General features: G+C 39.4%; 1 protein-coding gene across 5 annotated transcripts in view; it reads left to right on the top strand.

Moving 5' to 3' along the window:
* Positions 1 to 16,054, top strand: part of NPHP1 (nephrocystin 1) — a 61,131-nt gene that overhangs the window by 15,365 nt on the left and 29,712 nt on the right. For 3 of the 5 annotated variants that reach the window (XM_014852705.3, XM_070511744.1, XM_070511746.1), the window contains exons 5-11: positions 1,175 to 1,400; positions 1,714 to 1,815; positions 5,028 to 5,128; positions 5,728 to 5,770; positions 6,643 to 6,730; positions 7,902 to 7,996; positions 10,069 to 10,197. In XM_014852705.3, coding sequence (XP_014708191.3) covers positions 1,175 to 1,400; positions 1,714 to 1,815; positions 5,028 to 5,128; positions 5,728 to 5,770; positions 6,643 to 6,730; positions 7,902 to 7,996; positions 10,069 to 10,197 — 784 coding nt within the window. The remainder of the gene's footprint in view (positions 1 to 1,174; positions 1,401 to 1,713; positions 1,816 to 5,027; positions 5,129 to 5,727; positions 5,771 to 6,642; positions 6,731 to 7,901; positions 7,997 to 10,068; positions 10,198 to 16,054) is intronic. The other 2 variants (XM_014852706.3, XM_070511745.1) reach the window with 1 other exon arrangement.

Below are 16,054 nucleotides of genomic sequence, written 5' to 3'. Positions count from 1 at the left end.
CCTCTTAAATATCATTCTAAAACATCTATCTCTTTGTCCCTAATGCTATTTTCTTAGTTCATACTGTTGTCATGTCTCACTTGTAGCAGCCATCTCTGCCTTTAGCCCTCCTTCCAGTCTGTTCCCCATGCTGTAGCCTCGTCCTCTTTCTAAAGTGCACATCAGATCCTGCTCTTCCCTTGCTTCATTTTTGGGGACTACCTTAGAGGTAAAGCGCACATGGGCTGCGTCCTCATGCCTTTCCAGCCTCATCTCTTGCTCATTTCTTTTTCTCCAAGCCGTGTCCTACCATTCATGAGCTACTTGGTGTTCCCTGATCTTGAGCCTCCTTTTCTCCACTCCCTCCTCCTCCTTTCTACTTCCTATTTACCTGATTAATTCCAGCTCACCCCTCAAGACCTAATTCTAAGCCTTTCCTGATCCCCAGCACCCATGCAGTCTATGTTAGGTGTCCCTCTTGTGTGTTTCCTTAGTATCCTGTGTATACCTCAACTGCAGTACCTGGTGAACTGTATTGTAATTATGCATCTTCCAGATTGTCTCATTGTAAGCTCCTTGAGGACAGAGAATTGTTTCTGGTTTACCTTTGTATGCACTGTGTCTGACATGGACCTGACGTACAACATCATTGTCATCATAGCTGACTTTTAGAAAAAGGTTGCTATGGGCGGGCACTGTTCTAAACACTTTGCAAGTTTATAACTCATCTAATCCTCAGGTCAACCTTATGAGGCAGGTTCTATATTATCTCCATTTTACCATTGAGAAATGGACAGCTTAAAAGAAACCTACCCAAGGTTACTCAACGGAGAGGAGACAGCCAGAATTTAAACTCAGAGCCCATACTCTGACCACTATGTAATAATGCTCCAGCAGCATTTGCTGAATGGATGAAGCCAAGACTTAAATACCAGTCTCTTGGCCTCAGCCCTGTGCATGCTCTTCCGTGTCACATACATTCCTCAGATACATTAACTCCTTCACCGCTCTCAGTCCTCAAGTCACGTATTCTTAGCTAGATGGTAGAAACTATTAGTTGTACTTTCCCCTTATTTCCTTTGTCTGCCAGTTCAAAATATGGGCCAGTTCTTCTATATATAGAAGTTATATTCATACTTGATTTATTCTTATACATTATTTCAAGTGATCCTCATCGCAGAGTTATTTTTTATAGAATTGGGGCACTTACTGAAAGAGAGGAAGATGAGGATTTTGCTGAAGAAGATGAAGAAGAAGAAGAAGATGAAGAAGAAAGTGAAGAAAGTGGTGAGGAGGAAGAAGGAACAGAAGAGGAAGAGGAAGAGAAACAGGAAGATGAATCTCACCAACAGGCGACAAGTAAAGAATACGTCGCTATTGGAGATTTCACTGCTCAGCAAGTGGGAGATCTTACATTTAAGGTCGGTAGAAACAGGACTGGAACCTAACCCAAGGATAAACTTTCCTTCCTAATAGAATAAGAAAACTCTGCTTGTGTACCTGTATTACATAGTCCTGATAGGGAGTTTTTTACAATTCAATCTATTTAAATGAAGTAAGTAATAATTATGATTTACAGGCAGTAGTCAAGTGTGAAATTCTGTATGAAGTTACCTGGTAGTAAATTGGTAAAAGAGTAAATGCTTTTCTGTTTTTGAAAATAGTTTTAATGCTGAAATTCCTAATGTAGGGGTAAAACTTAATTTAAAAATTTTTACTTGGTTTTGTTTTAAGAAAGGGGAAATTCTCCGTATAATCGAAGGGAAGCCTGATGGTTGGTGGACGGCTAAGAATGCCAAGGGAGAGAAAGGTCTCGTTCCCAGAACCTACTTGGAGGTTAGTCTTCATTGTTTATTCTTTCCTTTTTCTCCCTAAACTTTTTCATTTTTAATAAAAATTAAGCTATAATCTTTGATCAATTGACTAGTGAATGACTTTAGATTTAGAATTTACTTTAATTTTAGGGGGTCAGGGCATGGGAACAATACTGTGTGTTGTGTCCTGGGGACCTGTGAAGGGTCTTGTGCAGGTGGGCCCTTGTACATTATCTCACAGAGTGAAGATGCTTCGTGCATTAATGCTGATCACAAAAATTAATAGGCATTTACTGTTTGTCGTAAAATGTAACCACAGTGAACTTTGTGTTGACTTCTACAGATATACAATCCCTTACTAAGATGTGAACTTACTAAACATACATATTTGTAGCCTATTTTTTATGATGTAGCACGGCCATTTTCTGTGCCAGTGTGTATAGATATCTGTCTGGATCATGGCTGTCCAATAGAAAGATAATGCAAACCACAAATGTAATTTTAAATTTTCTAGTAACCACACGAGAGGTCTTTTTTTCTGACGCCACTTCTAACACCATGTGGTTTTTCTTTGACACCAAATATGTGCTGTTTTTCCACACCAATTCTCTGAAACCAATCAGATGTCCAACAGTTCAATTCAGTTCTGACTCTAACCCCTGGGGTTAGTGCAGACCCCACAAATTAACGGCTCAGTCTCGCCAGACTGCCCAACTTCAGATGCCGGTCACAAGTCCCAGGGGTCACCCTGTATTTCTGAGTGACAGGCTATAAATTCAGAGGTTCCCATACCCCTCCTCAGGTTTGATAATTTGCTAGAGAGATGCACAGAACTCAGGAAAACACCTTACTTTCGTTTACCAACTTGTTATGAAAGATGCCATCAGGAACAGCCCCATGGAAGAGGCACACAGGGCAGGGTACTGGGAGGTGGAGGAATGAAACCTGGATCTTCCATGCTCTCTCCGGGTGCCACCCTCCCAGAACTTCAAAGTGGTCACCAACCTAGAAGTTCCCTAAATCCTATCCTTTAGGGGTTTTTATGGAGGTTTCCTTATGTAGGCATGATTGATTAAGTCATTGGCCATTGGTGATTGCATTCAATCTCCAGCTCCTTACCCTTCCCTGAAGATGAGGGGGGAGGTGCACTGAAAATTCAGACCCCGAATCATGTGATTTGTTTCTCTGGCAACCAACAGCCCTCCCCATCCAGTCCCCATCACCTCATTAGCATAAACTCAAGTGTGGTTGAGAGGGGCTCTTTCTGTATAACAAAAGACGCTCCTATTACCCAGGAAATTCTGAGAGTTTTAGGGACACTTACCAAGAACTGGGAATAAATATATTTTTCATTATACCATTATACCATGCACATTAAAAAAAAAGTAAAAAGAAACAGGTGACATTATTTTTAACAATATATTTTATAGTATCCACTGTATCCTAAATATTGTCATTTCAATATATAGTCGATATTAAAAAATACTTTCTATTTTTTGGGGCCTGCCCAGTGGCGTAGTGGTTAAGTTTGCACGCTCAGCTTTGGCAGCCCAGAGTTTGCCGGTTCGGATCCTGGGCGTGGACCTGTGCACTGCTTGTCAGGCCACTCTGGTAGGCATCCCATATATAAAGTAGAGGAAGATGGGCACAGATGTTAGCTCAGGGCCAATCTTTCTCAAAAAAATACACCTTTTTTTTTTCATACCGTGTTTTCAAATTCCTGTCTGTTTTTTACACTTAAATAGCACATCTCAGTTTGGACTAGTCACATTTTAAGTGTCAGTAGCCACATGTGACAACTGGCTGCCATATTGCACAGTTCAGGTCTAGATCATCTCTTTTAATGGTAGCATAGTATTCCAATTTCATATCGGACATTTAGGTTGTTTCCAACCTGTAATAACTGTAGATATGTTGCAAAGAAGCTCTGATTAGCTTCCACTTTGAGTTACAAAAGATCCCCGAAATAGTGGCTTAAATAAGGTAGAGGCATGTTTCTGTCGTGTATGCGTGGAAGAAGTGTGGAGGTAGGCAATCAGAGGATGGGGAGACCACAGCTAGTATTTTATTCTGTAGTCAGTGTGAGGCAGCTCTTCCTAGGGTTGTCTCTTCAGTTTAAGTTGGTTCTAGATCTTTTAACAGTTCCAAGCAGCGAAAGAGGAAAGAGGAATAAGAAGTCAAAAGGTTTCCTGGAAGTTACACAAAAACTTCCACTTATATCTCCTCGACCAGAATTTAGTTTCTTGGCAACACCTAGCTGCAGGGAGGCCTTGGACAATGTCATCTTTTAGCTGGCTCAGTGCTAAAATCATGCCTTCTGTTAGGAAAGAAGACGTGGAGGTTGGGTGGTAGGAAACCAGCACCCTGTGTTGTGATCCATCTTCACAGACATCTTTGTGGACTTGCCTCATTGTTCCCTGAGATAAATTCTCAGACGCTCATTGCTGGTTCAAAGGGTTTACACCTTTATATTTTGGTTTAATTTGCCATTTTGCCTTTTGGGAAAGTTCTGCCTGTCTGTCCTGCCATCCCCAGCATCTGAGAGTGCTTGTTTCCCCACACGTTTGCTGGTGACAGCTGTCTTCACTCTTTTTGCCAAGGAGAAAGGCAAGAAAGGCTCCTTAATTGTTCTTACTGGCATTCATTGTAGTGCTAACGAGGCTGAGCATCGTATGATATACTTTCTGACCATTTCTATTTCTTCTTTGTAAATTGCCTTTTCAGTTTTTTTGACCACTTTTCAAAGGAATTTTTAAAAATCTTAGTGATTTATGAGTTTTTATAATATTTTAATTATAAGGATATTAATCCTTGGAAACTTGTGACAGATATTTTGTTTGTTGACTTTCAACCGTGTTTATGTAGCTGAGTCTGTCAATGTTGCCATTTATGATTTTGGTTTTGGTATCATAAGTGGAAAGGGCTTCCCCATCTCAAGATTATTTTCTTCTAACACTTTTATAGTTCTTTTATTTCTATCTTTGCTTCTTTTTTCTTGATTTGGATAAATTCCATCCGGAATTTATTTTGATTAAACTTGCTCTCTACGCCTACCCTTGTAATTTTTCCAAATAGTAAAGCTATCAACCATGTGTCAAAATCTTTTTCCCACTGATTATTGATACACTTGGCACAAACTAATTTCCTATCTTCAACTGAGTCTTTCTGAAAGTATTTTTGTTGGTTGATTTTTGCATTAGGTAAAAATCACTTCATATTTCAATAATTTTTCAGCCTTATAATAAAGACAAAGGTGAAGAATCAAGTGAAGAAGGCAGTGAAGAAGATGCAGAGGTGGGCGATGAAACAGCAGAGGGAGCAGAAGTTAAACAAAGGTAAAAAAGCCATCGAAGTAGGCTTAGGGGCCATCAAAGTAGGCTTAGGAAAATTTTTACTTATTTATTTATTTTTGGTGAGTAACATTGGCCCTGAGCTAACATCTGTTGCCAATCTTCTTCCTTTTGCTTGAGGAAGACTGTCACTGAGTTAACATCTGTGCCAGTCTTCTATTTTGTATGTGGGCTGCCACCACAGCATGGTTTGATGAGCAGTGTGTAGGTCCACACCCAGGATCCAAACCCACCAAGCCCCCCGCTACTGAAGCCGAGCATGGGAACCTAACCACTATATCTCTGGGCTGGCCCCCTTTTTGTTCATTTTTACTATTATGAATAATTGAAGATTTCTTGAAATAGAGATAAGGTGCAGTTGAGAACAGTGCTTTTCGTAGTACTGTTTGCTTAGAGATTGTTACTACTTTAATTTTGTGATTATTTTTAGTGCGTGATGTTCTTCTATCTTGGTTTCATCCAGAGCTCTTTGGTTTTCAGAACTTACTGATGGTTGTATAGTTTGTTCTTTGACTAATGAAGTTCTCTAGTTGAGAATAGGCATAACCCGTCAGTGCACTCCCCTTGCTCTTTTGTCTCCCCAGAGCTGATTCTCATTGGAGTGCTGTCCAAAAAGCCGTCTCAGAGGTTGGTATCTCCTGCCTTGTTACTGATGTCTCGTTTTCTTATCTCACACTTCTGAGAGTTCAGATTCAAAACGAGGTGGAGACTTTGGAAGATCACGTTGGATCTTGAACAGGGTCCGGGGTGTGAAACGTACAGGGCAGAGAACATACGTTTCGGTTTAGTAAGCCTGTGCTCCAAGTAGCATTTCTCGTTAGGTATTTTCTATGAGAAGACTAGATTTGAGGGCTTGGAAATATCTCCCATTGATTCTGCCTGAATTTTCTATCATTTGGGTAAAGACTGATGTTAAATTTTGGCTAATATGAAAAATTCCAAAAAGCTCAAAAAAGGAAGAAATTATCCATAATCCTCTCATTTAAAGAGTTACATAAGAAAATGAAAATCCACTCCCTCCATAAGTAATCACCATTAACATTTTAGTAAGTATCCTTTCTGACCTTTTACCCTACTTATCGCTTACATGGACGTGCTCATGCGTGTGTAAGTGATGTGTACACATATACAAAAAAACCATTGATTCTTCACTGCATTATCTGCTTATGGAATTAGCTCATCTGTTATGTGGCAGGACATGTGGACAGGACAGGAGTAGGGACATTTGATGAGGGATGGGCAGGAAGCAGCTGGTTTGGAGCACAGAGCTCTGCCCACTGGGCACTGCATGGGGCTTAGGTCCTTGGGAGAGGCCAGGATTCAGTGATGGCGTCCTCTCAGGAATTTGGGATTAAATTGCTATATTCTTTCACTAAAGTCTGTACTTTTGTGTTTTCCTTTTTTGGGTTGGAGTGCTGTAGTGATAAAGAGAAAGGATTATAGAGGTGAGGAAAGATGAATGAAAACAAGCAAATCAATTCTGTTTTTACTGTCTTCAGCAGATAAACACTGTTGATGTGTTAACCACGATGGGAGCTATTCCGGCAGGTTTCAGGCCTTCTACTCTCTTCCAGCTTCTGGAGGAAGGTAACAGGTGGCTGTCAGCCACCACACACTTTTAGTTAAGCAGTGAAGCTTTACATCTAATTCAGTCCTTTCCTGTATCTTCACTCCCCCCACCCCCGCCCCGCTGCCCACCCCCCTCACCAGCTCCTTCCCTCATCAGTAGTACTGGCGTGCCTAATACCTCCCCCCTTTAAGAACCAGCCCTCCAACCCTATCCCATTCTAGCTGAAGCCTGACTTTCTCTACTTTTCTTCACAGCAAGACTTTTCCAAAGGGTTATCTCCATTACATTTCTGTTTCTTATTCATTCTTGGATTTCCCTGTACTTGGCCATGCTTGTCCATAAGCTCATTTTACAGAGGAACAGTGTCGGGGGAAGGCTTTCCTGTACATGCCCCGAGTTGTGTTATCTGGAAGGGCTGCTCTGAGGTTGCCTCTGCTGGGAAGGCTCTGCTAAGCCCTCCTAGAGTGCCCAGCCCCTTCTCATCCTTGGGGTCTCAGGGTAAATTCCTCCTTCCCAGAGATGCCTTCCTAATAATGCAGGTTCCCCCACTCCCATCCACTTGAGCACCCTTTATAGGTCTAAGTCACCCTATAATTATTTTACTGCTCCTTTTGTCTACCTATTTTTTTAAATTGTTTCCCCCACTCGACTGTAAGCTAATGAGGGCAGGGCCGTATTTCTCTGATGCATATTTGTATTTCCGGCTCCTAGTACCTGGCACAGAGGAGGAACTCAGAAATGATTTCTTGAGTGAATAAATGAGTTTGTAATGTGTTCTTCATGACTAAAGTGTGGAGGAACTTTATAAAAACGCTTTTGTGTTAAGAAGTGAAATTAATGATTATGTATTTTTTCTAAAATCTCCAAAAATTGTTTACAGATTTTCTGCATTTTACAAAAATATTTGAATGGATGATCTTCATCACGGGGCATGTTATTGGCCTAAGTCTTTAAGATCTTTCTTAAAGCGCTTTAAGATCAGCTCTGGTGTGCTTCTATCTTTATGTTTCCTGCTGCTGTTTTATGCGTAAATCTCTATTGGGACGTCTGTCTTAGAAAGCAGGTTCCTAGTAAGCAGCTTGGCATTTGGATTTCTGTTTCCCAAGTTTGTGGTATAACATCATGGATTTTGGTTTTGAATTTCATTCCTTTCTTTGTAAGAAAATAAAAGAAACATTATTTTCACAGGGAATCAATTTCGAGCAAGTTACTTCTTACAGCCAGAGCTCACCCCTTCACAGCTGGCCTTCAAAGACCTGATGTGGGATGCTAAAATGGGCACTGTGAGTATGGGTGCTATCAGGAAAATGGTGATGTTTGCAGATTTTGTCATGGTTGCAAGTATACAAATAACATGTACATTGATTAATGCATTATAGAAAACAGAAAAACATTGTTTCTGTATTGTAATTTTGAAACACTGAATGATAGTTTGATAGCTAAGGCAAAACTTGGATTTGTTACCTTGACTGCATCTTGTTTCTCTTCATTGCTGTCTTCTCCCATTGTTACAAAGGTAATAATACTAGGAGTCTATCTTAACCATTTTTGCTTCAATTTCTTCATTTATAAAAAGGGAATAATAATAATACTTCCAACATAGGGTTATTGTGAGAATTACATTATCTGTGTGAGGGGCTTAGAACAGTGCCTGGCACTTGATGATAACTCAGTGCACGTTAACCAGTGTCATTAGCGGTAGTAAGTTACTTTAATTAAGTAGGAGTGAGGAAGTTGGCAGTACTTTGTGATTCTGCTTTTTGGGGAGAGCTTAGAGTAGAGGATGCCTGGTATCCCCAGTATCTGAAGTAGGACATACTCTTGATACTTAATTCTGCACTCCTCCTCCTTTTTAGCAGATGTGAACCACGTTAGAGCACATCGCTCCCCTTCCTACGGGCCTTCTGCTCTCCCGCCTCCTCCCCCGGAGGCTCGGGGAAGAATAGGAGGACCCAGTGTGGGCACGCTTTGTGGGGAGGGTGGGCAGGATTTCACTGCCCTCTTTATTCTCAACCTCAGCATTGCCTGGAACCTTCTTAGGATTAAGTATCTTTTATTGCAAGTCCACAAAGATGTTGTATTTGGTCTGTTTAGTGAACTAGTACTTGAATAATGGCATTTTAATGTTATGAGCTTCTACCCTGAGAACTAAATATTCAGCTCTCATTTCTTAAATTGAAAAGTTGACAAGCTGTTAGATATTGTCTTATTTTTTCCATAATATAAGTTATTTAAATGGAAAGGCTCATGACCAGAAAAGCAGAATGTTAAGAGCTGAAGATATTTTTAAATAAGAAACCAGAATGCCAATATATTTATTGACATTCCGAAATATACCTGTGAAGTAGAACTGAATAGTCATATCCAGTGGCAGTGCATTGTCTCTGTCAAAACATCTGTATAAGAGGACATCAGGCCACCCTGGTAACATGGTGGTTAAGGTCATGTGCTCCGCTTTGGCAGCCTGAGGGTTAGCAGGTTCGGATCCTGGGCGCAGACCTGGCACAGCTCATCAAGTCATGCTGTCATGGCATCCCACATGAAATGGAGGAAGGTTGGCACAGATGTTAGTTCGGTGACAATTGTCCTCAAGCAAAAAGGAAGATTGGCATCAGATGTGAGCTCATGGCCAATCTTCCTCACCAAAAAAAAGAAGCCAAGGAACAATGTAGATAAATGCTTAAATTAAATTAAAACAAGGAGGAGGGAGGAGCTGGCTGGATAATACTGATGCCGGGAGTCATTGGTTCTATGCTGTGGTGATCTTCTACACTGGCCCACATTGTGTAAGAATGAACTGTGAGCATGAACCTGGAGTAGTGATTCCATGGTCAGGTCATACATTTTACCTGATTGTACTTACTGTTCTTTTCATTACAGTTTTTTTTTCCTTTTCCTTTTTCTCCCCAAAGTCCCTTGGTACATAGTTGTATATTCTTAGTTGTGGGTCCTTCTAGTTGTGGCATGTGGGATGCTGCCTCAGTGTGGCTTGATGAGTGGTGCCATGTCTGCGTCCAGGACTCGAACCGATGAAACACTGGGCCCCCTGCAGCGGAGCGTGCGAACTCAACTACTCGGCCACGGGGCCGGCCCTTTCATTACAGTTTTTAGCTATTTACCTAAAAGATGCAAATATTTCAAATAGGAATATTTATGAAAAATTTAACTTAAGTTTTGACTTGAATAGACTATTGAAACTTTTCTTATGAGTGTATGTTTGTGTGTAAAATTTTTCCTTCTGTTCTTTTTTATTTTATGTACATTTTCTTAAGTATTTACAAAAGATGCTTTGAAAATGAATTTGTCTTATAAGTCATAAAAGTAAACCTTTTTTTATAACTAATTTTTTTCTCAGATTAGGTCGAGACCAAGTCGTGTTTCATTGATCCTGACCCTCTGGAGCTGTAAAATGATTCCTCTTCCAGGAATGAGCATCCAGGTTCTGAGCAGACACGTACGCCTCTGTCTGTTTGATGGTAACAAGGTGAGCTCACTGAGGAGTTAAATCAAGTCACACAGGATGGAAAACATTTTGTTAATGCCACACATTAAACATGTACGGCACGAGGTCTGTGTGTGTGTTTGTGTGTGTGTGTATAAGTATATGTATGTATGTGTGATATGTATAATGTAAAATAACATGTGGTAGAGTGCAAACCGCATGCCGTCTGATGACGTAGACTTAACTCCTGGCTCTTTGCGCTTGCTGAGTGTGTGATGTTGGTGCATCACAATTAACTCCTCTGAGCCTTATATTGTTCACCTACCAAAAGGTTCTGATGCCTGTTGTCTAGTATAGTATACAGTTCAGGTCTTAAGTGTACAGAGTATTGCATTTTTGACAAATGTACACACCTATATATAACCAACATCCCAATCAAGATATGGAGCATTACCATCACCTTACAAAGTTTCATTGTGTTCTTTTTCCTTCTACTCCTCCCTGATTCCTAAGAGCAATTCTTTTTTTTGGTGAAGAAGATTGGCTCTGAGGTAACATCTGCTGCCAATGTTCCTCTTTTTGCTTGATGAAGATTGTAGCTGAGCTAACATCTGTGCCAGTCTTCCTCTATTTTTTTGTATGTGGGACACTGCCACAGCATGGCTTGATGAGCGGTACATAGGTGTGTGCCCAGGATCTGAACCCGTGAACCCTACGCTGCCAAAGTGGAGTGCCCGAACTTAACCACTCTGCTATCGGGCTGGCTCCTAAGAGAATATTTTTTACCCAGTACTAAGCAAGGAATTTGAATGACTCTTAAAAATTCATTGAGGGGCTGGCCTGGTGGCATAGTGATTGAGTTCATACGCTGTACTTCAGGGGCCTGGGGTTTGTGGGTTTGGATCCTGGATCTAGACCTACACACCACTCATCAAGCCATGCTGTGGTGGTGTCCCACGTAGAAAAAATAAAGGAAGACTGGCACAGATGTTAGCTCAGGGACAATCTTCTTCAAGCAAAAAAAGGAAGATTGGCCGTGGATGTTAGCTCAGGGTCAGTCTTCCTCACTGCCCCCCCAAAAAAATTCATTGATTTGTTTGTGAGATGCAGCTTAAACAGTGCTTAGATGGAAATTTATAGCTTTAATTGCATATACTAGTCAAAAAGAAAATCTTGAAATCAATGATCCAAGCTCAAAGTCAAGAGGCTAGACAAGAGTGAGTTAAGCCCAAAAAAAGTAAAATGGAGGAAGTAATAAACATAAGAGTAGAAATTAATGAAATAGAATACAAGAGAGAAAATTTAAAAAGGCAAAAGTTTATTCTTTGAAAACATTAATAAAATTGAGAGATGCCTAGTAAGACTGATCAATAAATTTTAAAAAGAGAGAAAGCAAGAAAACAAATGATCAATATCTGACATGAAAATGGAGCCCTCACCACCGATCCCACAGACATTAAAGGGGCAGTAAGGAGATATTATCAACAACTTTATGTCAATGAGTTTGACAACCTAGATAAAGATACAAATTCCTTGAAGACTATAATTTACTGAAACTAACACAAGAAGACATAGAAAATTTGAATAACCTCTGCTGAATAAATTGAAACTGTAATTAAAAACTTTCCAACAAAGAAAACTCCAGGCCCAGATGGCTTCACTGGTGAATTCCGCCAAACATTTAAGAAAGAAATAATACCAATAGTATACAAACTCTTCCAAAACTTAGATAAAGAAGAACTGCTTCCCAGCTGATTTCATGAGGCCAGGAAAAATATGATAGCAAAATATGACGAGACATTACAGGAAAGCAAAAGTCCAAGACCAGTATCCCTATGAATACCTGACTAAAACTGTAAGCAAAATATCAGCAAATTGAGTCAAGCAATATATAAAAAGGACAATATATCATGACTAATTGGGGTTTATTCCGGGAGTTCAAATGTATACCCCTGTGTAACCAACATTTAATATTTGAAAATACGTCCTTGTAATGTCCCATATTAACAGAACCAAAGAAGAAAAACTGTGTGATTGTCTCATAGATGTAGAAAAAAGCATTTGACAAATTTCAGTACCCATTCATGATTTTAAAAAAATTCTTACCAAACTAAGAACGGAAGGGAACTTCAAATTGCTAAAGGAGAACAAGAGAAAACTAAAGCTAGTATCATCATACTTAGTGGTGAAATATTGAACACTTTTCCCCTAAGATCAGGAACAAGTGAAGGATGTCCAAGAAATAAAAAGATAACTCCATTGTTTTTAATGGGCAAAAGACTTGAACAGGCACTTAAAAACCGAAAAAATATGAAAAACCAATGGGCATATAAAAGGTACTCAATATATAATAAGCTATCAGGGAAATGGAAATTAAAATCACAGTGAGAGAGATCCAACTATATGCTGTGGACAAGAAACCACTTTAAATATAATAGTATAGGCAGGTTAAAAATAGAGGGATGGAAAAAGATGTACCATTCAAAACATTAATATCAGATAAAGTAGACTTCAGAACAAGGAAATTAGGGATAAAGGGATAAAGAGGGATATTACATAATGATAAAAAGGACAATTCACCAAGAAGACGTAACAATCCTAAATGTGTACACACCTAACATCAAAATACACGAAGTGAAAATTGATAGAACTGAAAGGAGAAATGAGCAAAGCCACAATTATAATTATTCCCTCTCAGTAAAACAAGTAGACAGAAAATTAGTGAGGATATAAAAGAACTGAGTAACTCCATCAGCAAACTGAATCTAATTGACATTTGTACAATACTGCACCCGAAAATAGTAAAATACATATTGTTTTCAGTGCACATGGAACATTCACCAAGATAGATGATCCTGAACAGATTTAAAAGAATTGAAATCATACAGTGTATCATTTTTGATCACATAGAATTGAATTAGGAATCAGTAACAGAAAGATAACTAGAAAAATCCTTAAATACTTGGAAGTTAAACAACAGATTTGTAAATAATCAAGGGGGTAAAAGGAAATTTCAAGGGAAATTAGAAAATATTTTGAACGGGACAAAAAATGAAAAAATGCAACACAGAATTTGTGGGATGTTAGCTAAAGCATTGCTTAGAGGGAAATTTATAGCACTAGAAAAGAATTTTCAGATTGATAGTTTAACCTCCTGAGGAGGTCATACTTGAGTTGAGATCGGAGGGGTGACTAGGTCTTGACAAGGTGAAGAGAAAAGAGAAGTGTGTACCTGGCCAAAGGACCAGCACAGGCAAAAGTCTTGTTGGGAAAGGCCTTGGGAAGTGGGAGGCCAGTGTGGCAAGTGCAGAGAACAAGAGGAAGTGTAGGATGGGATGAAATGGGAGAGGGCAGGCAGGAATACAGTGTAAGACATTGTAAGCCATGACGGAAGGAAGTTGTGTCTTTATCTTAGAAACAGGAAAAGTCACTGGAGGGAGTGACATGATTTAGATTTATGTTTTGGGAAGATCTCTGGCTCCTTTCTGGAGATAGACTAGAGGGGACCTGAGTAGGCCATTTAGGGGCTACATCACAGTGTGGTGGTCAAAGGCAGCAAGTGTCACCTTCAAGAAAACAAAATCTGGAGCCAACTTGCCTAGGATTAACCCTGGCTCCACCAGCCACATATGGGATGCTGACCTAGTTAATTGACCTTGATTTCTCTCACTTTCCTCACCTGGTGCACATCTCTTAGGGTTGATGTGAGGATTAAATGAGTTAATATAAGTGAAGCACTTAGAATGATACATAGAAGATAATAAGTGGAACTAGATGGAAGATGATGAGATTAGGGAAGTGGAGTTGGAGATGAGAGCTATAGCTAGAGGGATATTTAGGAGGTAAAACCCAACACAGTTTGGTGATGGGTTGAATATGGAGGGTGAAGGAGAGTGGGGTGTCAAGCATGACACTTGGTCTCTGACGACCACATCTGGAGGGGTGGTGGTGACAGTCAGTGAGATAGGGAACACGGTTACTGGATCAGGCTTGGAGGAGTTTGTGGGTCTAGCTTTGCTCACACTGAGTGTGCATCTAACTCCCAGCACGAGCAAAGTTCCCTTCTTTCATCTGAATTGGGAGTAAATAAATGAACTTGGAGTTTTATAGTGACCCTCCCTCACTTCTACACACTCTGCACAAAGCCACTGCCATAAATGAGCCAGTAGGTGTCATCAGTGACCAAGAAAAGATGAAATGCCTTCTTTTCCTTAGATCTAGTTTGATACTTTTTGCTATACCTCTCCCAGTTCTCATACATGAAAACTTAAGACAAAGATTGAAATTTTATTTTAAATAGCATAACAAAATATTATAAATTATTTTATATAAAAATAATAGACGTTAATTTATGAAACTAATTTATGTTAATTTTTCAAAATGAGAAACAGTATGGAGATTCTTCAAAAAATTAAGAATAGAACTACTGTAAGATCCAGCTATTCCACTTCTGGATATTTATCTTAAGAACACAAAAACACTAATTTGGAAAGATGTCTGCACCCCTAAGTTCATTGCAGCATTATTTATAATAGCCAAGATATGGACATCCTAAGTGTCCATTGATGGATGAAGGGATAAAGAAGATGTGGTGTAAATATACAATGGAGTGCTTCTCAGTCATAAAAAAGAATGAAATCTTTCCATTTACGACAATGTGGATGGAACTTGAGGGTATTATACTAAGTGGAATAAGTCAGATGGAGAAAGACAGATGCCATATAATTTCACTCATGTGGAATCTAAAAAATCAAAACAAATGTACAAACAAAATAAAACAAAAACAAACTCATAGACACCGAGAACAGATTAGTGGTTACCAAAAGGGACGTGGGTTGGGAGGTGGGTGAAATGGGTCAGGAGGGTCAACTGTGTGGTGGTGGATGGTAACTAGACTTGTGGTGGTGATCACTTTATAGTGTATACAGATGTCGAATTATAATGCTGTACACCTGAAACTTATATAATAAAAAAAAAAGAGAGCTTTCCTATTCTAAAAAAAGGACACTGACAGGTTAATGATATCTCATCCACGAGATATACCAGGCAAACACCAAACGTAATAAAACTTTTGTAAGCTATGTTAATATCAGAAATAGTAGCTTTCAAACAAGGAGTCTTAGAGAAATAAAGAGGGTCACTTCATAATGAGAAAAGCAGCACAGCATAGTGACTATAGGCAACAATAGTGTATTATATTCTTCAAAATTGCTAAAAGACTAGATCTTAAATGTTCTTACCACAAAAAAATGATTATGTGACAGGACAGAGGTGTTGGCTAACGTTATGGTGGTGATCATATTGCAGTATATAAATGTATCAAATCAACCTGTTGCACACCTTAGTCTTATACAATGTCATGTATAAATTATATCAATAAAAAATTAATCAAGAAAAAATTTCAAATTGAGGAGTTATAGAACATATTTAGTAGTTTGACAAGGGGCTGGCCCCATGACTGACTGGTTAAGTTTGCGCGCTCCACTTCGGCGGCCCAGGGTTTCACCAGTTCGGATCCTGGGCACGGACATGGCACCGTGTTGTCATTAGGTCGTGTTGAGGTGGCGTCCCATATGCCACAACTAGAACGACCCACAACTAAAGAAAATATACAACTGTGTACTGGGGGGGTTTGGCGAGAAAAAGCAGGAAAAAAATAGTTACACAAATACTGATGCTATTTACTTAAGAATACTTCTTTAATAAATCTAAGCCTAGTTATAAATAAAAAGTGTTGTTATTAAAACTAATTAATGAGACACCACACCCAATAATGTCTGAGTAAGCTCCTCTGAGAACAACTTGCCCCATGATGACAATGGTAAATTTTGGGTAATACACAAAAAGCAACTACCTGAAAGCACTGGAAAGCATCCAGAAGCAGGCAGATGCTAGAGGG

This window comes from Equus asinus, chromosome 6 (assembly GCF_041296235.1).
Source record: "Equus asinus isolate D_3611 breed Donkey chromosome 6, EquAss-T2T_v2, whole genome shotgun sequence".
Classification (NCBI taxonomy): domain Eukaryota; kingdom Metazoa; phylum Chordata; class Mammalia; order Perissodactyla; family Equidae; genus Equus; species Equus asinus.
The sequence above is the reverse complement of the archived record's forward strand: the minus strand, read 5'-3'. Positions and strand labels throughout refer to the sequence as shown.